Here is a 21,028-nt window from a genome sequence, read left to right on the forward strand (position 1 = left end):
TTGACCTTTCTGCTTTCTTCAATTACCCTATACAGAGTGTTTGCAAACACAATGAGTAAAAACGAGTTCACAGCACGTTTCTGTCAGTATCACAGCCGTATGTGGACCCATGGAAATCCCTGCAATTATCTTAAAAGACAAGCAAACTGCAAAAAATAAGACTACTGTTGACAAAAGTCATACAGCCACTTACTGTTAAGTTTGAGTTTCCTTTGTTTTCCATTGATTTTAACTTAGGCAGCCTTAAACCTATGAGGCTGAAGTCTTTCCCCTCACTCGTTTACTTGAGAATGAGTATCTTGGAAATGGAACAAGCTGTTTTTCAGCAAAAGAGTAGGGGAAAAAACATATCAGTACTCAGGACAAAAAGAATAACATATTAACACAGTAAAATGAAGCAAATGAAGGAAAAAGAAATGAGCAGGGAAGAAAGCTGTGTCTTTGTGGTCAGGAAGCAAGCATCGGTGAGAGGACTGCCAAGATTAAAACTGCCTTAGACCTTGCCAAGAAAAGTAAAATAAATAGGAAAGACTCTTTACCCTTGTAAGTAAAAGTGGATAAATGGAAGAGGGGAGACCACTGTGAGCAGTGTGCACTCTCTGGCTTTTTCCCCTTTTTTCCTTCTTTTTTAGTATTTAGCTGCATTAACCAGTTCTTTGCCAATGAAACATCATTGCAACTGCAGAGCCTGCTGTGTGCATCACTCAACTTTCCACTGGGGAGGCCTTCCTCTTTGTAATACCTATTTTACACAGAGTAAACCAGCCTATCCAGCCCACATCCCTTTGCACTATCAATGCAGATGGGGCTGGCCAGCAACAGGGGACAGAGCAAAGACTCATGTAGCTGCTGCATCACTGAGAGACCCAGTATTTATTCTCCCAAGCAGTAGATGGGGTCTCCCCAGTGCCTGGATCTACATGGAAATGGCTGAAAATGTCTGGGACATGTCATGGGCTACCATTGGCTTCTTCCATCTTCCATAAGTTTTCAGCTTTGTACGAGCAAGAAAGCTGAAATTCTCATGGGCAAGGCAGCGTCTTCTGCTTAGGAGACTACACTCATTGAAACTTGGCCAGACCTTTCATGCATCAATGAGATCCATGGAAGTACAAGACTAGCCTAAACCATAAGCAGTCCAAGTACCATCGCTTGCACACAGTTTTTTTTTGCTCTCCATCCCTGCAGTTGGTATGGAAGTGTTTCATCATGGAGATTTCTTAGTTCTTTCTTTTTCCCTAGGAAATATGTAAGGCATCTTAGCTATCTTTACCAGAATATACAAGTCTCACAAATCTGCAGTTTGTCATGAAACTGGCAAGCTGTGCAGCTGGTATGAGGACCACAGGAAATCGTTTCTTGCAGATACTTTTCCTCAGCTCAACACACAAAGGCTCACAGTGAACCTAATCCTCATTAACACAGCTGATGATCCCCAGGCATACCTGTATGATACTTCAGAAAAGCAGTTTTTTCAGCTGCTGCTTTTGGTTGATTGTTGCTTGCAGAATTGCCTATTGCTGTGACGAAAAACAAAACAAAACAAAAAAGACCAAAAAAACCCAACTTCTAAGCACTTGATTTTATCTCTTTGTTTTTTCAACAGAGTTTTTTGTGCAAACTATTGCGTAACCAAAACTTCTGGGGTTTAATATAATAAAAAAGAAAGGAAAATGGCCCTATGGTTTAAACAGGAGGTTTGGAGACGCAAGTGCTGTTTGCACTGTTTGTTCAAGCATACTCTTTGAGCTTGTGCTATGTGTGTAACCTTCCTTTCCCACTTTCCTCAATACTAAAATGAGGACAATTCAAAATAATGGAAATCTTAGAAGGCTTTATATAAATATTTCCGAATTGATCTGAGATTTTCATATGTCTGAATAACTGGGTTTTGGATATTTTTTTTTTCAGTTGATGAGAAGATATTTATTATCATGGTGGTCTTATTTTTCATTATGAAAAAATAAATAGAAAATGAGATGGAATTCAAAGCATGTAATTTTGGAGCAAGTTCAGTACTCAGCAGGTTTCTTTAATGTGCCTGTTTTTTAGGCTGTGCTGTGGATGGTTATCCGACCCCAAACATCACCTGGCTTTACTCTGGTCAGCCTCTCAGTCTACAGCATCGCCTCCTGGCAGCAGGACGGATTCTTCAGATACAAAATGTCAGTGATGCTCCTGATGGTGAATTCAGTTGCCTTGCACAGAATGAGGCTGGCTCACTCACACAAAAAGCATCCCTGACTATACAAGGTAACTTTACAGTTCCAGTCCTGTGAAGCTCTTGCAGTGGACTTCCCTGTGCTACCTTTCTCATCCTGGATTTCTCCTCTCTGAAACCAGGACTGTCATGTACCAGCAGGAAATTGATCTTTTTATGTTCTACTGCTGTGGATATAGATTTTCAGGACTACCAGGTGCCTTACTGTATCCTAGGTTTTGCTTTACCAAAATGACACCTGATATTTTTGCCCTGCTGAGCGTGAATCACTTCTTAGTGATTCAATCTATACTGAACACTCGTTGAGTCTGGTCAATTTTCTTGTCCATAAACTGAAAACAGAATTGACGTAGTTTAAGCTCCTGAAATTAGAAACCTTTCCACTTAATCTGCTAAAGTCAATGTTTTACAGCCTCTTACTTTAAAACCCTTCTCTTGTCAAAATGCTGCAACTGTTATACTTACCCTAGAAATATGCTGAGGGTGATAGAGGCACAGAACAGAGCAGTGTGGATGGGTTGGAGTGGAACACACATCTTTCATTGCTCCAGTTGTCAGGGACAGGATGAAGAAGAGTTTAACTTTTCCTTAAATTTTGCCATAAAATTTTAAGTGTATTTCAACTACTACCTTCATCTGCAGGATAGATGATCTGTGTGATCTACCCAGTGGGAAACACACTGTCATAAGATTGTAGAATCAGAGGTACAACTGATAACTGCAGTTAACAGCATCTTCAGTTAATCAAACCCCTGTAAAAATATAGGTGCAATGTCCTTCATCACTGGCATGTGGCCTCATGAACTGCTGTACTATGTCATTTACTTTCCATGTCTGATGCTTCGAAGTACAAAAAATTGGGTTACGCCAGAGATAATCAGTTACACCAGTGGGTTACATCAGGTTAATTGTGTGGTGCCTTGTAGGAGGAGTAGGTAGCTCCCCTTCACATACAACACCAAGTCCAAACATTTCATCCTGGAAAATATCGCTGACTGTTTATTTTCTAAAGTTCTCCTGCTGGCAGTTCGTGAGTGTTGATGCACCTCTTCTTCACTTTTTGGCAGAATACTGGTGGTCAGGGGACAAGCTGATGGCTTGTTCAGCTTCTTGTGGCCACAAAGGCGTGCAGCTGCCCCAGCTGAGGTGCTTACTGGATGGTGACGAAGTCAACATATCTCACTGCAAAGAGAAGCCCAAGCCAGCCCTGCAGCCCATCGCATGCAACAGGAAAGACTGCCCTTCACGGTTTGTCTGTCTGGTGTTAAAATGCCATACATGCTTTTAAGATGTGCTTGAAGAGTCTGCATTGTGGAGCTTCTCTGGTACCTGTCTGGAGAAAAGTCTTGTCTAAAAGGGAATTTGTGTGTGCTTAACCTAAAGAGTTGGGAATTTGTATGAAGATTCATGGAAAACATTGACAGGACATGGTAGAAAGAGTTTACTCCTTTAGTAACTAGGTTAGAAAATAACAGAAAGGCTGCTGATGACTCTTTATTGGCAAAGTTCACAGCTTGAGTTATCTGGGGTGATTCCTGCCTCATCCTATGGTGGATGTAAATATCATGACTGTTCTGAGCTCTGTACATATGGGACTTAAGTCACCCAAGAACCTTAGGGCCATTTGGTTTTTTGTGTTCTACATGACTTCATACCAGTTTATCCCAAACAATATAACAGATAAGAAGCTAGGTTTAGGAGCTATTGGGAAGGTTTATTCTGAATTCCTGTTTTGCCTGCACATCAACACAGTCAGGACTATAGCTGCAGCTACAAAGAATTCCCTTAGCAAAATGGAAAGGTCTTTCATAAAATGGGCACATCCTATCAGATCTAATGGCATGAAGGACGAGTCAGACTGAGTTCTGCCTCGATTATTATCTTCTGGTTTCTTTGAGATTATAACTCTCTGCTCCTCTAATCCCTCATTTTTCTGTTACTGTTAAGCACGATGGAGTCAGGACAACTTGAAGGAATTCTGACCACGCTTAGGTCATCCTCTGCTACTTCCTCTGCACACAAAACTGGAAGCTGGAACACAAAAAGTTCAATTTAAACATAAGAAAAAACTATTTCATTGTGAGGGTGATGGAGCACTGGAACAGGCTGACCAGGGAGGATGTGGAGCCTCCTTCCTTGAAGGTCTTCAAGACCCACCTGGACATGTTCCTATGCAACCTGATCTAGGTGGAGCTGCTTCTGGAGAGGGGTAGGACTAGATGATCTCTAAAGGTCCCTTCCAACCCCTACCATTCTATGATTCTATGAAAACATTTTTCTTTTTTGACACCCTTGCAAAACAAATTCATCCAGAGTGCCTATCCAGAGAGTCAGTGTAATGTTTTACTCCTTCCATGTTAAAAATGGACTGCTTCTGCAATTCAGTGACTCTATAGCTGAGATATGTAAATGTGTTTTTCCATAATTTTCTAGGTTTTTACTCCCTCCTCTCCCTTATTGCCACTGTGGACATGGTGTGTTTCCATATACAAACACTTAAAAGTAGTCAGGGTTTCAAGAGAAGTTTAGTACAACTTCTCTCATTCAACAGTGATTTGGGACTTGTATTAAATAAGTTGAGGCAAGGAAAAGTGCCAAGAAGCCTGATGAGAGTAAGTGGCCAGATTTTCCACTTATTGCTGTATCTTGGGTAAATGACAAGGTTCTGTTTAGTTACTTTCTAAAATATATTCCTACCCCTCCTTGCAGGCAAATGTTTTCTGAGTTTCCAGCTGAGTTATAAGAAGGAAACCAAAAGTGATTAGATCAAATGTGAAATATGCTCATTAGCACCAGTTTTCCTTGGTGACGGTGGTAAATTCCTTAGGAATGGCTTACATCTTTTTATACTTTGACTGAGCTGTAACACAACCCACAGTCCTCTCTCAGCTTCTGAGAAACTGCTGAGATGTAAGCTTGCAAGTAAAAGCAGATTGAAATGAAGAGCCAGGCCTTATAAGGGTGCAGAAACTTCAGGTTCAACCTCACCGAACTGTGTGAAAAAAAGGTAGCAATGTCTTTGCTTCCACTTCTAGGAATGTGTTTGTTTAAATACTTGTCTCTGGGACCATGGGAGTTAGTTACCAACAGAAGACTAAGGAATAGAATGGATGCTGCTCTATATAGGACTGGAGACCAGCTATTGCCTACTTTGTTTTGGGGGGTGTGGTAGGCACTATTTTCCTCCCAAAAACACACAAATCCTGCCAAATATTCTAGAACTTAACAAAGCAAACTGCTGACTTGATGATAAAACTCTTCAGGAAACCAGTAAAAAGTCACCCTTTTTGTACCTCCCTCCTTCCAAAACCTGAACTGTAAAAATATTTCACTTACTGATCCCTAAAGAGACAAAATATGCTGTCCATCTTGGTAAGAATTTGGACCAGGATTATTATTTTCTGTTGTTACGGGCTTCTTACTAGTGAGACCATATTTTTTAAATCCAGCATGTAGGGATTCAGAGCCTCAGCCTCCACCAATGAATACATAGTCTGAGCTCAAGAGGAGATTTGTCCTTGGACTGACAATGCACCAGCCCTATCTCTGAGTGACCTTCCAGCTTTTCTGGATTATCCCAGGTGTCAGGGGTATAACAGAGCAGGCAGACACCAACAGGACCCAGTGGGTTTTTAGTTATTCTGTCAGTAGTAGGTTCAAAGCAGCCAGTGAGCTACTCCAGTAACTTCATGGAGATAGTTTTCACCACTAAATGATGTAAATGGGCAAGTGGTTTCTGGTGTTGTGATCTTAGGCTGTGACTGAGGCCTCCATGGCACAGCAGTGTAAAAGTAGTCATGCCTAAGTCCTATGCCTGGGCTAGAAATATTTACTAAGCCTTTAAAAGTAGCCTTAAGGGCTAGAAAATGAGTTCTGGGCTCAAAGAGCCTTCAGAAATATAATTGGAAAAAAAAAATGCTCTTTTTCAGCTTTCGTCTTCTGAGCTGGTTTCAATGACTACTATGAAAGGCTGAGGCACTCAGCCACAACCAGGGTCATGCCTGGAATGAGCCAAGCCATTGTTGCCTTTCTTTGATGCAATACATCAAGATGTGTTGAAAACAGTGGTCCCACAAATGGTGTCATGTGCCTGCTCCCTGACCCATTCTCCTTTGTCTCACAGGTGGATGGTAACGTCATGGTCCCCATGCACACAGAGCTGCGGCGGAGGCATCCAGACACGGAGAGTGACATGTCAGCGCCTGACGGCAACAGGCAGCTCAGTCCCAATGTTGAATGAGGCCTGTGCCCAGGTGTCCAAGCGCCCTGTAGACACACAGAACTGTAACAGGCAGCCCTGCGTTGAGTGGGTGGTCTCCTCCTGGGGTCAGGTAAGGAATAAGCCAGCAGTCCAAGGACAGCCTCATATTGTGGGCTAGAAGAAAAGTGACAAGGAGTGATATTGCACCTTAGCATGTTTAAGATACAGACCTCAGGCTTTTGATGAGGCAGCTAATTTTCTCAGCTCTTTCAACTCCATGTTTGACACACCGAAGCTCCCTGTGATCCCCAGAAATACTCTTGTGAACAGCACTATTACTGCTGACCCCTGGATCATCCTCAATGGTCTGCAGCTTCTTTTTCTAATGACAAGTGACACATCAGGGAAACAGCCTTCTCCAAGTCTTAATTCCCCATGCTATCCAGTGTGTGTTTCACTTTTGGCTGATAGAAGCCAGGACTGATGGTTGTGATGGATTTGGAGAAGGGGGGAAAGAGAGGGGTAAGGTGGGATGTAGATTGTATAATAACTCAGTTTTACAAAGTTACTGATATTGATGGAGAACATGAAAAAGGTGAGGGCTTTCTTGATTTGCTTCATGACAAAAAACAGAATGGAGAGCTAAAAGTGTTTTCAGACTACTTCATGCTATTTTGCAGCTCTTGAAATTCTCACCTTGCAGCTTCATACAACAATCAGATGTTGAAAAGCTTCACGCCATAAGTACCAAATGTTGCAACTTGCTTTATTGTGGGAACCCACATAAGAGTTTTGTATTTTTCGCTATGAACGTCGAGATTTCCTGAAAAGGCATTTGTCAATATGTAGTCACTTATAACCTGTGACTAGTCACTGCTATATGCTTTCCTCTCTTTTCTCTCTACTCCAGCTTGATTGAGCCTTATGTGATGGCTGATGAGTCTACTGCAGTCCACACTTAGGAGTAGAAATTCACAGAGTTTATCCCAAAGATCTCCACAGTGGTGGTTCCAAGCCATAAGACTGTTATCTAATTAGAATTAGGAACATAACAGTAGCTCAGGGGCTCAGTGGATCAATGACCTTCTCAGTAGCATCAAGGGGCATCAAGTCCCTGTTGCCCAGGTGTAGTGACCAAATTTCCTAAATCACATTGGAAATAAACAGACTACATACTCTGCCACCACCTCTGGCATGACTTGGTTTCCTTTCCTTCATTAGTGGCATTTTGATCTCCACTATGTAATCCCATAGTGCTTTCATAATAGTGACTCAGGTTCGCTGGTGATGAGGACTGCTAACCTGTGCAGTTATCACAGACATACTCCACATACTCCCATGAATGACATTTCCACCCATCTTGCTCAATGAGGAGGTTGACTATGAGCAACTGAAAACATGGAAGTCAGTGGCTTCTCTCTCCCGCTTGCCAGAGAGGGAAGAAATAACAGCTGAAGGGGAGTATTATGTGAGGAATGCATGTTAGTGTGAAATAGGGATCCTATTGATAGAGGGGTGGATGGGGTAGGGGGATCAGTTAAGCAGGCCTCTCCTGGCAAAAATTCCTTCTTCATGCTAAGGTCTCTTTTGTGAACCTCAGTTTATTCTTGAGTATAATTTCCAGATACTTAGAAAAACTCTGCTTTTAACAGTTGGTATAATTTTAAAAGAACATAAATATGTGCTTCTTACCTATAGTTAATTACAGTTTAATTAAAAGAGAAAATCAGAGGAGTTAAACAGTAAGGATGTGACTGATAAACTTGAAAAATAGGTTAGGAGACCGTCAATATTGGAGAAAGCCTGCAGATCTCTTGTGGTCTTCATGCTTGCTGCTTTTGTTTATTGTTCTTCAATGCTTTTAAATTACTAAATGCAGTGGAATTCATTTTTGGTGTCTGTGGTTATTAACTGCTTGCCCATAAATTGTGATGGTACAAGCTGCAAAATGAGCGGTGGAAGGAACGTATTGAGATTTCCTGCATGGATCATAAGCCCTTTGCTAATGACAGGAAAGCATGTTTTTTCTGCCCTAACAGATGTATTTAAGATTGATAAAGAGGTGATTAATCTACAGAGCAGAAAAGGAAATGCAGTTTTAATGCTTCTGGAGGAGGATGAGGTAGGGTAGAAGATGGCTGCACGCCCAGCCTTAGAAGCCTGCAGAGATGCAAGAAGTGCTCAAAATCTCAAGTCACTACCTGGCAGTGTACCCTTTATTTCACCAGCAGTCTTATAAAAGGAGAACACATTCTGCCTTTTACCTTCCTTACCTGATTTTTCTGTGTTCACAGTGTAACGGGCCTTGTGTTGGACCACGACTGGCTGTACAGCACAGACAGGTATTTTGCCGGACCAAAGATGGGACTTCCGTGCCATCTGATCAGTGCAGTGACTTACCAAGGTAGGACAGGAACCCCTTGTGTCTGAAACTGCTACCTTTGGAGAGTTGTTGAATGGACTATTGACTTGACTGACGCCTTTTGAGTTTCCTCTGTATAACAAAGAGTTTGTGCTGCAACCCATATAGTCTCACCAGGCTTAAGCCCAGGCTTTGGTATTTGTTCCTATGAGCCCCAGAAAAAATCATTAGTTGGCCAATGATTGGAAAGTCTTCTAGGCATCCCAAATCCTGACTGAAAGGCTGTGCTATTTCCTCTTAAGTTTCCAGTCCCTTTCTCTCTTATTTAAACACAAGCACTAACTGGGGGAGGAAGAAAAAGGCTCTGCAGCTTTTGTTTTCCTGCAGATAAACTCCACTGTCGACAGTGTAAAAACATATTTACTTTACATAGTAGCTAGGTACGTGAATCATGCCTGATCATAGATGATATAATTGACTCTGTCTCCACTCAAGTGTTTTCATTATCTGTGTGACAAATAGGTAGGAGCAAAATGTGCCTATGCGTATTCTGTGAGAATGTGTTGAAGAGAAAAGGAGGAGTTTGGAGAACCAGTTTTGTTTCCGGTGGATGTAAAGCCATTAAGAACACTCTAAAACTCTGCTGGTTCTTACAGGCTGTGACTTCACACTCACTGCATCTTTTCAGCGAGCCTGTGGTTTGGCACTTCACAGAGGGGACATTTTGGCCAAATCCTTGAGTAGTTCAAATGGTCATACAGCTTCAGTGGTGCTATACCACTGTGCACCTACTGAGGGGTCTGGTCCTTGAGTGCAGTTACAAGCTGCCTTTAAGTGTGCTGGAGTTAGCCTGACTTGCACCTGCTGAAGGCTTGGCCCATGGGATGCTCTGAGCGCATGGAACGCTGGGGACAGACGATGCTTGCAGTCCTCGGAGCCTGCATGGCACCTGGCACAGCATGCATGTGCTTGCCCCCCTGGACAGGGTGGTGATGGGCTGCCCCTCTCTCTCTCCTACCCACAGGCCATTGAGCACCCAGAACTGCTGGACCGATGTCTGTGGCGTGTACTGGAGGGTCAGCCTGTGGACCATCTGCACAGCTACCTGCGGAAGCTACGGCTTCCAGTCCCGGCGTGTGGACTGTGTGCACATCCGCACCAACAAACCCGTGCTGGAGCAGCACTGCTCCTGGAGGCCAAGGCCTACAAACTGGCAGCGCTGCAACATCACGCCCTGTGAAAACAGTATGTTGCTGGGAGGAGGGGAGGCAGTGCAGGGCTGCAGGAGGGAGGAAGGGAGGCAGAAGAGTCTCTTGGAAATGGAGCACTGGGCCTTGCAGACAGGTGTCCTGAGGAACCTCCACACCAAACACGTGCAAAATGCAGTGTCTATGGCTCGGCACCCCAGCAGTGGGTGGTGCCCATTGTGGCTTGTTGGCAAAGGTGTTAGCACTGGGACTGCGTCTTCTTGTTTGTAGCATGTGAAGTGGCTGATGCCATCTTTGTAACAGATAGAAAGAAAAACAAGGATTTCAAACAAGCTGCTGCCTGTCTATAGTTAAAATGCAGTAAGTCTAAATGCAGTTGTAGTTTGATGATGGGAATAGTTTGATGGATGGAGGCTGCCTTCTTTTGGGTGACAAGCAACTAATTGGGTGTGCCAAAGGCTAGGAAATTTACAGATATTTTTAAAAGCAAAACAAAAAAAATGGGGGTGTTACGCCTCTTAAGAAGCAACACCCCTCTGTGGCAACATCCACCTGGGGAAACACTAGGCAAGTTAAAATCCCTATATTTCATTTGCCCTGGCTCCCACTTCATGTGCTGATTTTGATGGGCAGACTCCATCTTCTAGCATGCAAGACAGTCTATGTGCAATTGTCGCAGAGGAAGCAGCAGAACCCTCCTATGCTTACCTATGGACACACCAACTATGAAGCTCCCTCTCAGTAGAGACAAGGTGGACTCCAAACCCCTGAGTTTGGAGTGCCCTTATGGAAGTAGAAGGGCTGAGGGAGTGTGCAGATACAAATTAAGCTCTTTACTGTCTCTCCAGCCACTTCCTGACATACAGAAATATCCTACATCTAAACAACAACAGGGTTATTTGCCACAAACATAACATGAGAGGGCTGTAACAACTCCTCTGTGATGATTCACTTGTCTTCCTATTCATGGAAAGTGGAACTCCCTCACGCAACACCATAATCCAGGTCTTACACAGATAGTGGACAGGTTTTGCAATAGGGAGCTCAAAAGCAGGAGGCTGTGAGAAATAAAAACTGTCCAGATGAAACCAGGACCTAAGTCCTTCACCCTAGGTTGTGTTCTGCAATGCCCATGTGAAAAACACAACACAATTCTCAGTCAGCTGTAGTGACACTCCTACACACTGTCTCTTCAAATGCAAAAGGCTAGTCAAAGCACCTTTGAGCCACCCTGTTAAATAAGTTTCCAGTTCTATAGAATCATAGAAACATAGAATCATAGAATCATTTTGGTTGGAAAAGATCTTTAAGATCAAGTCCACCTACTAACCTAACAATGCCAGGCTTGTCACTAAATTAAACCATGTCCCTCAGCACCTCATCTATGCATCTATTAAATGTCTCCAGGGATGGAGATTCCATCATTTTCCTGGGAAGCTGTTCCAGTGTCTAACTCTCAGTGAAGAAGTTCTTCCTAATCACCAATCTAAACCTCCCCTGGCACAACTTGAGGCCATTTCCAACTTCTCCTGTCATTCATTGCTCGGGAGAACAGATCAACCTTGACCTCACTACAACCTCCCTTCAGGTAGTTGTAGAATGATTATGTGTCATCTCAACCTCCTTTTCTCCAGACTAAACAGCCCCAGTTTCCTCAGTCACTTCTCCTAAGACTGGTTCTCTAGACCCTTCACTAGCTTCATTGCCTATCTCTGGTCATTTGTTTACCACTTCACCTTTGGTTTAACAACTGTCATGAAACTCCTAGAACATCCTTAAAATACTGGTAGATGAAAAACTGACAAAGTATTGGAGCAGCCTTGGAAGCTCTCTCCCCTGGTTCTAAACACAAAGGCTGGTCGTCACATTCTCCTTTGAGTCTTTGGAAGCCTGAAATTCACTTTTGTTCTTTGCAGCAAGTCAAGCTCACGCTCATACTGAGACCCTCCAACATAAAACTGTCTTGATCCCCCTCTTAGCTGCCCTCTCACTCAGATAAGAAACCTTCTTTCATTGCTATTTATTCACCATTTGTCCTTTTTGTTTCCTCTTTGGCAGTGGAGTGCAGAGACACCACAAGGTACTGTGAGAAAGTGAAGCAGCTCAAACTCTGCCAGCTCACCCAGTTCAAGTCACGCTGCTGTGGGACCTGTGGAAAAGCTTGAAGACAAAAGCAAAGAAAATGGAGGAACAAGGGGATCACAGCTTTTGCTTCACTGAGGCAATGACTTTTACAGAAAATTTAAATGGAATGGAATTCTTTTTTTCATTTTATTTATTTATTTCCCTTTTTTTAAAAAAAAAAAAAAAAAGAAAATCTTTCACCAAATCGTTGCTTTGAGGGGACTGGACAAGCTTTCCCTTCTATGACTCTGTGAGACAGAATGCAGCAAAAAAAACCAGTCATGAGGGTAGACCATAAAGAGTCAGTGAGGTCCATGCCACCAGCAATGGGCCTGAGAGGGGCAAGGCTGCCCCATAGTCCATGTAAATGCCTGGGAATACACAAGCAAGCAGATGGGGAAGTGAATTAAAGTGAAAACCTAGAATCAGGTGAGACCACCACAGCACAAAACAAATAATTAAATGTCTTAACAGGTCATGGAGTATTGGAGAAAAGAAAAAAAAACAACTAGACTAAACATTGAGATACATCTATCTTAGACTACTTTGAGACTACAAGCATCTGAGGTTTTGGTCTATAAATGTATTTGTTACATCCAAGAATTGACTCCTTTTTTTCTTTCTAAACCCCTTTCTTCACACCAGGCCTTCAAATTATTTCAGTGGGAGATCCTCATGATGCTTGAGTGCATCATGATGTGCAGATGCTGGTGTCTGGGAAAGTCAAACAATAGTGTGTAGTGTGAGTCTAAAACACACTTGAAAATGTTCCCAGTTTGTGCTTGTGAGGGAGGACTGAGGATAGGAGGGTTGCCCTCAGCACAGAGGCGAAGTGATGATTACTATACAGGGAAAGAATATAAAGTGTGTTCTGCTATTGAGAGGCTGCAATACAAACCTGAAAATGCTGTCCCATGGTGAGCACAGGCAGGAAGAAGATAAATTGTGGTAACAGGAGCTACTTCACATAATATATCATACCCTTGGGGAAAAAAAAAAAAAAAAGATATGTAGCAGTTCCAAGTTCAGGTGCTTTCAGACCTAGGGTTTTGGAAAAGAGCTTGAGGAGTGGGTTTTCCTGTCCTGCTAACATGGAATTTCTCTCTCCTGGCAGCCAAGTTTTTGGGACAGGTAGTAGAAAAGAGCTGTATTATGACTTCTTGTGGGTATTCCTACTGAATAGAAACAGAATGGATTCAGTGTCAGCTTCAGAAGACTAATTCCAATAATTCTTAGCAAACGTACACCTCCCCATCTGCCCCCCACAACAAAACAGGCGCTATTTTTTCTGACCACAGCACCGTTTTTAAGTCCATGTATAACACCCTGAAGAGATTATGTTAAAATTAGAGGCATAAACATTAAACCCCCAGTATGACTTTGCATGCTGTCTGTGAGTCTTTGCCCTTGGCTAGCGGCAGTGCTTATTCTTTCAGCCAGTGAAGTGCTTTATCCTTTTTGTTCCTGAGCACTCTCTGCTCTGCTCAGAATAAGGCCCTAAAATTAGAGGAAATATGCAAAGCAGAGGGGTTGAGAATGGTAAAACCTTAAAGGAAAGCTATCTGGATATAAGGCTTTGGTTCAAGGCCATCTTTAAATTAAAGGCTTGCTTGTGCTCCTCCTGTCACTCCCGGTGGGGTTCATACCTTGCGGTACATTAACAAAAAGCCATGTTACAGCTACTGTGACACATGGATTTTTCAGCAAAACTGGGAGTGCACTTTTGAGGTCAGTGCCAGCTTCATGACATTAAACTGTCTCAAGCTGGGTTACTTCAAAACACACCTGGCAGTGAATGCTGTTACCACATATGGGTCTTCAAGAAATAGTGTTGCTAAACATCAGTGTGACTTTTTATTTAAAAAGAGAGGAATGTCTTTCTATGTATGTAAATGTATATCTTTTCTGTATATTTATTAGGATTTCTTGTATAAAAAGTGCAATATTAACAACTGTACATTATTTTGTCCAGATAAAACTATTTTGGTTCTTTTTTAATTTCCCCAGAATTTTGTTCCTCTAAAATCAACAGCAATTCTGTATTTCTTTTCATTTTAATAGCACTTGCATTTGACTGGGGATCTGCTTCACTGTGCACAGAGTGCTTTATAAACTATGAGATGAGGAAGAGATGACGTCTTTAACTTGTGAAATGACAATTATGCATGGAATGCAGGACAATTCCTTAGTAACAATAATGATAATAATAACAGCAATGATGATGATGACGATGTGGTGGGTATTTCTAGCACAGTAGTTAACAAAAGGCAGCGCAGGGAGGTATTTTAATTTCTTAGCAAAACGTATTCCAATGATCACAGGTTAAGCAGTACCTATGTAACTGTGTACAGGATAAACACCAAAGAATAGGACCTTGAGGGGCCACTGTGTTGTGTCTGCACAGTGTGTTTAATTTCACACATCTGTCCTCTGAATTGTAACTTGACAGCATCTTGGTAAGATAAGGATTGCTGTATATTTTATGAAGGGATGCTTTCCTTCTTTAAAGAAAATGAGACAACAAACTTGTATTTATGTAACTTTTTGTACAAGTAATGCAGATTACTTATTTAACTACTGCTGTCTGACATGTTGTTTATTAATCTTCAAAACAAAAGACAAACAAAGTATCAAAGCTGCTGGCCTACTCTGTCCTTATTCTGTATTGTGATAGCAGCACACAGCTGTTACACAAAGTACACATGATCTTCCTGCCTTGGGGAAAGATAACATCACAAATTATTTTGGAAAGTTCCCAGCCACCAAGAGTCTACACCCTGTCTTGGAGACAGGGTCCTAGGATCATGGAAATCAGTAAAAGGATACTCTCTTCTTTTCCTATGCAGTACTGCTTAAAGATGTCTTCTAACTCTCCTCAACAATCTATGGCATGAAGCAATCCCTATCACTTCAGTCTTACCTTACAGATTGCTGCTACCTTCAGTAGTGGAGCTTCCAACTTTTTGAATCATCAAATTTATACATAGAAGGAATCTTGGTAATGGTCAGAATTACAAGGCAGGGTGAAGGGAGGTAGAAGGAAAAAATGCAAATAGCAAAAGTGTTTTCTTTTAACAGAGACAAAATCAAGTTTGAAAACTAAGCTGCTTCTGCTGTTGTCCTTTTCAAAGAAATGATACGTCTCTTCTAAAAAGGAGCAGTGATTTTGCTCTAATTTGTTGTTTCCCTAGTATGATATTTCTGCATGTGCTTTTTAGACATCTACATGGCAAGTAAATAGCACCCCAGCTATACATAAACACACAGCAAGATGCAAGCCAAAGACCGGATGTAAAATTTCCAAGCAGCAGAACTGAAGGGAATGGGAATTTGGTCATTTGTTTTGAGGAAAACAAGTATAGAAGTTGGTGTTGATGTAAAATGCACAGCACACCAGTTTAGGTTCTCAAGAGACTAATTATTCTCTTTTTATGCATATGGCTCAAAAAGACTTAGAAACCTTCAAAGCCAGCTTCCAGTTTTATTCTCCCTACTAGTTTTCTTCAAGAAAGAAAAACAGTTCTGCAACAAGCAGAAAAATGCAGTGCTGAAAGGTTCCCCACAGGAGAGCTACTCCCACTCGCTGTTACAAGGTAACAAGGCAAGGTAAGCACAACTAAACTACTCCAGGCATGTACATCTGTGTGCATATATGTCCTTAAAACCATGGAAGATGAAAGTAGAGTTTTCCAAAGTAATCTTTAACTGGATTTTTTTTTTTTTCCTACTATCTGTCCACAGTCCTATGGACAGCAATTGAAACTTTTCTTCTATGTAGATTGTGAACCTGTCAGCAAAATACCCTATCAAACAAAAAGTTAATGATCACTTTGCTATCCATTTGGTGCCTAAAGCACCAAGCCATAAATAAACTTGATTATTCTATATCAGCATAAGCTGAGACCTCTATTTGTAGAAAAATTTTAACAAAAATCTTACTTTCTTCCAGATTTTCAGGACTTCAGAAGTCCCTATGTGTTCCTAATGGTAGCTATCAATGAGTCACTGATATTTCAATTAGTCATGAAATGGATTAACTTCATTTATTCAATTATGCAATTTTCAATGCAGAAGCTTTCAAACTGGTATTGAATGATAGATTTCTCTCACAGGCTACAAGTGCACACAGCTCAGAACTGCTAATACTAACTATGGCTCTGCATACTAGCTGCTGACCACAGTGTGGGAATCATCAGTTTAACCATTCCTTTAATCCTTTTCTTTGAAGCTATATGTGTATTTATAAATAGTGTTGTGTATTAACTGTCATGTTCAGCTTTTGTTTGTGGAAACTAAGCTAAAGATATCAAATACTTTGGTTTGTGCAAAATTGAGGGAAGGGACCCTCAGACATCTTTTTTTTTCTACTGATCTTACACATCTCTCATACTTAAAGCATATCATAATTTTCACCTACACTGCTTTTCATCATCTCCACCCAACTTCTTCCCTCCAGCCAATCAGAATCAAAGGTAAAATCTGGTCACATACATAGTAATGTAGTAGTGTACATAGTAATATATAGCATACAAGGTAATTTTAATAAGTTTTTATATGGGCTCTTTATAAAAACTTATTAAAATAAGGCATTTCTGTAATACACAACCCAACATGTTATTTATCCAGATTTACAGGGGGAAAAGCCATATCTCAGCATCTCCTCTTCTGATTACAGTTATTTCTGTCCATCCTGCCATTTCACTATGTTACAACACTTGCTCCCTCTCTCATATTCACACATAATACATTTTATTCTCCGTCTGTCCCTCTGAGAAGCAAACCAATGCTCAGTCAACTTCATCTTCCCTTCAGTGATCACTGATGAAGACTGAGACTTAGCAAGTCCATGAAATGAGACTCCAGGCCTTCTCTTTTTACAAAACCATGAACAGCCTCTACAAAACCACTCCATGCATTTGGGGTGCCTGAGGCAGTAAGGCTGAGAGTATGGCAGTGCCTTTGCATTAGCAAAGTATCACAGCAGGGCCCACCTGGAAGAGTTTTTTTAAATGAAAAAAAAAAAAAAGAAAATAATAAAAGAAAAAAGAAATAAACTGACAAAACAGAGCACAAAGCAGCTCATGAAACATATTTAAAACAGGATCATCAACAGTGGCTCCTCACTGATCTGAGTTGGTGTATCAGCTCACGCTCGTGCAAAAAAGAATTTGTGCAGGGAGAAATAAGGTTAACACAGAAAAGAAATTGCTTCTGACCAATAAAAAATTAACTAATCAATAAAACCAAAATAATATGCAGAAAAAATCTGTTTCTAAGTATTATTGCTAGAGATATTGAGGACAAAGCACATATGCTGTCACTGACACGGAAAGTAGCTGACAGCATATAGTAATAATTAAAAGTATTAAAGTTTAAATATATATACTGCCAATATCAGCAACTATAACCACAAGCAGATGTGATTCATTCTCATGAGAATCTTGCCAGTGCCTTCTGCTCTACTTTGAATGTAGGAAGCCTACTGGATGTGCTTTGCCCTTCATGCAAGCCAGCTTTACACTGGTACTTGCCTTTGTCACTGTGATAGCTGAGCACAAGTACTTGAAGGACTGCACACACCTACTTCATCCAAACAGGAGTTTTCTTGGGAATGTCTTTAATGCCCATGTCTATATCAACCTGTACTGTCTGCAAGTTTTACCACCTCAGATTGCTCTGATTGCATATATTGATAGTCCACAAAGTGTGGCAGACAGGAAGAAGCAACTCAGCATTGTGTGACCCATTGTGCTTATTTCTACTCTGGAACTCACTGTGCCACAAGAAGAGCCCAGAGCCACTCCTCCCCTACTCCCCCCCCCAACACACACACTTCTTACATAGCTCCAAAAAGCTCTGCAGGTCTTTGACCCTGAGATTTTTAAAGTACTAAATCTAATTACTAAACATCACTTCTTGCCAAGAAAGATTCCGTTCTCCCACACTCCTTCCAACTCTCCCTTCAAAGTGACTGCTTCTGTCAGCAAGAACAACAGTTTTTGAGGAAGCTTTGTTTCTAAAGGCCACGTTCCGCTGCACAACATGTCCGTGAAGCTACTGCAGCATCATTGCTAAGCTCATACAACAAAAAGAAACCCTGCTGCCACAAAATACTTTTTTTTCTCCAGAAGCATTATTCTTGTCTCACAGATTGCGCCTCATGTCCAGACACACAAATTTCCCAGGCACCTGCTGAGAGACCAGGCATTTGACTAAAGATGCTGAGGCTGTAGGGGGGCTGCAGTACGGTAAGCAGGACCGCACCAGCTGAGGCTGCAGGTGAGTAGAACTCGGGCAATAGACCCCCTCTGCAAGCAGAACAAGTGCTCTGCAACTCGAAAGGACAAGGGAGGCACATGAGCTGGCTTGAGCAGGGGACAGGGTTTACGTAACTCAGACGGCTTTTAAGGCAAAACAGTCAACAGTGTGCTTAGGATGGCATGGTCGTGGGAAACCACTCCTTGCTACTACCCTATTTAATGCTATAAAGTAGTCTGCTGCTTCTAGGTCTTGCATGAGATCAGAACCTACTTTGTTTACAAACTCCCTCAGCAAGGCACAATAATAAAACCTGAAACAGAAAGATCACATCAGACAGACCATGAAACAGTTTGCTCTCCAAGTGAGGAGCCAGGACAGGTTTCTTTTCTCTTAAGGAAGTCCTTAATGGTTGGGCTGAGAGCAATTTGGTCTGGGGTGCGTGGAGACTTCCCCCACCCACCCTTTTCAACATGCTTCTTTTTTTAAAAAACCATAAATTATTGGTTGACATAAATAGCCCATGAGGTTGGTGGATGCTTGTTGAAACACTTCACCTACTGAAACAACGATGGAGTCGGTTTTCAACTAATAGCATACAACCTACTGTTTTTATTACCAAAGGAGAAAAATCTCACTGCTAACCCACTACATACAAATCACAGCAAATCAAATCCAGCTGTTCAGGGAGGATCCTACAGGCACTTTTCATTTTCAGCACAGAGCAAAACAGAGCAGGGGCCTGCTCACCCAGCAAAGCTGCACTGCCAAGCCCATGCAATGGCACTCAGCAGTGCCACATGAGCCTTCTCTACCTGTCAGGGAGCAGCTCACACCAGTAAGTTAGCACTGTTGAGGTGGTGGAAACAGGGAATATAGAACGAAACACACTCTTGTAAAGAGTTACCCTGTTTCTTCCCTCCTGAATGCAACCTAAAACATCTGTGGGACAGACATGCAACCAGAGGGAGGAGGGAAAATCAGATTCCCCCAAAGCAGTATTTCCCCACAAAAGCAAAAGGAGAGGCACAAATCATCAAAATGCTGCATCCAGTGTTGGAAGGAGACAGAGAGAGACACTCGTACAGTAGGAGGAAGGGGGATTTGTAATGGGATCAGCCAAAAGCACATTCTGCTCAGAAAATTTGTTATGGGAATTTCATATCCCAGGGATCCCAGACCACAGCTCTCTGCCCAAATGTCTCTTTCTGACTGAGATGACACGGCTCCTTTGGGGAGACCCTATCCATGCCCTAGGAAAGTCCTATTTTTGTCTTTTAGAAAAAGGGTTTGTTTTTGTACATGCCTCAACTGCTTCTTGTCTCCGTAGTGCCATGGCCTGGACTGATATTGCTTCTCAATGTGATATGAATATCCCCAGTCCTAGATGAAGCATACCTTTTGTCTTTCAACACTTTCTTCATAGCTCTGAAACACTTGAGGTGCTGCCAATTTACTGTCTTTAGCAATCTCTAGCATTGGGTGGAGCTCTTTTTACAATTTGTACTGGTAAACTTTTAACAGATTTATTGCCTGTTCATATTTCTATACTGTAAGTATAGAACTGACTGATGTTTTTTGACCTCTCACCTATTGCCAACTGCAAATCTTCTCCAGATGAAATAACCATCTCCAACAGATGTACGGCATGAGGATTTGCAGTCCTTGCAGGCACAGGTGATTGAAAAGTTGATATAATGCAAGTCCAAAAGGAGGTAATGAGTTATCTCCCCCATTATTCTAGATAACATGGTTTCTCTTGGAGCTGTTTGATTTTCTTTCCTGATGAGGACAAGGAAATGAAGTATTTTTGCTTAGCTTTTATTCAGCTTTTCTACATCCAGGAAGCACAGTTCTGCTTGCCTTCTGGCTGAGGACCTTCAGGACCCTCCAGGAAGCTGACACCCTTTTCATATTTAGTCAGGATGAATCTCCTTAATTCAACCTTCATACTTAAGATGTGCATAACAGATTGTGCTTTGTCCAGGAGATCATTAGTGCTGGTGAGTCCCCCTGTGTTTTCAGGGGTGCAGGAGGAACCTATCTCTCCAAATAGGCTCTGCAGTGTATATACAGGGGATCATTCCTGTGCACAGCTGATGTCTGTTGGCAATGACGACAGTAACTGATACTGGTGTAGTAACCTGCTCTGGTCTATTATTGTTTAGCACAATCTCCCATACTGTTTTTGCACGCTTCACAGTACAGCTCCCATGGATGCTTTTCTCAACCATGCTAAGATAAAAGATAAAAGTCCCTTGCTTTTATCCTTACATTTTGGCTTTTGAAACTCTTTTTGATAGTAGCCTTTATACATTGGCTAATGTTTAGTTTTTCATACCATTATCAAGTCTTCAAAAGCACCAAGGAATGAAGTGGGAAGATGATTACAGCTGGCTTCTCTCTTTCCACCTGTTTGTTCACTGAGTGAGAAGTGTTGCCTTATGCTGTACCACAAATGCAAGTTTCATAAGCTCTTTGAGGCTACTTCCAAAAGAAGAAGCTGGGCTAAAGCCAGGTAGTCTTTTTTTTCACTCATTACTGTCCCATAAAACAGGCAAGATCACTGTAAAGCATCTGAGAGGTTTCTGAACAAGTGCTAGATGCTCTAGCATCTAGCATCCCGTTCTGCCACGCACACAAGTGTAGTTTCA

At 41.8% G+C, this 21,028-nt stretch overlaps 1 protein-coding gene across 5 annotated transcripts in view; it reads left to right on the forward strand.

Annotated features, from left to right (window-relative positions):
* The window catches only part of ADAMTSL1 (ADAMTS like 1), a 418,285-nt gene extending 403,595 nt beyond the window's left edge, over positions 1–14,690 (forward strand). For all 5 annotated transcript variants that reach the window (XM_062017375.1, XM_062017376.1, XM_062017378.1 and 2 more), the window contains 6 exons: positions 2,053–2,253; positions 3,289–3,469; positions 6,345–6,552; positions 8,717–8,826; positions 9,809–10,029; positions 12,051–14,690. In XM_062017375.1, the coding sequence (XP_061873359.1) occupies positions 2,053–2,253; positions 3,289–3,469; positions 6,345–6,552; positions 8,717–8,826; positions 9,809–10,029; positions 12,051–12,157 (1,028 nt within the window). In that variant the 3' untranslated portion in view covers positions 12,158–14,690. The remainder of the gene's footprint in view (positions 1–2,052; positions 2,254–3,288; positions 3,470–6,344; positions 6,553–8,716; positions 8,827–9,808; positions 10,030–12,050) is intronic.
* The last annotated feature ends 6,338 nt before the right edge of the window (positions 14,691–21,028 follow it).

The sequence above is a fragment of the Colius striatus genome, chromosome Z, assembly GCF_028858725.1.
Source record: "Colius striatus isolate bColStr4 chromosome Z, bColStr4.1.hap1, whole genome shotgun sequence".
Taxonomy (NCBI): Eukaryota; Metazoa; Chordata; class Aves; order Coliiformes; family Coliidae; genus Colius; species Colius striatus.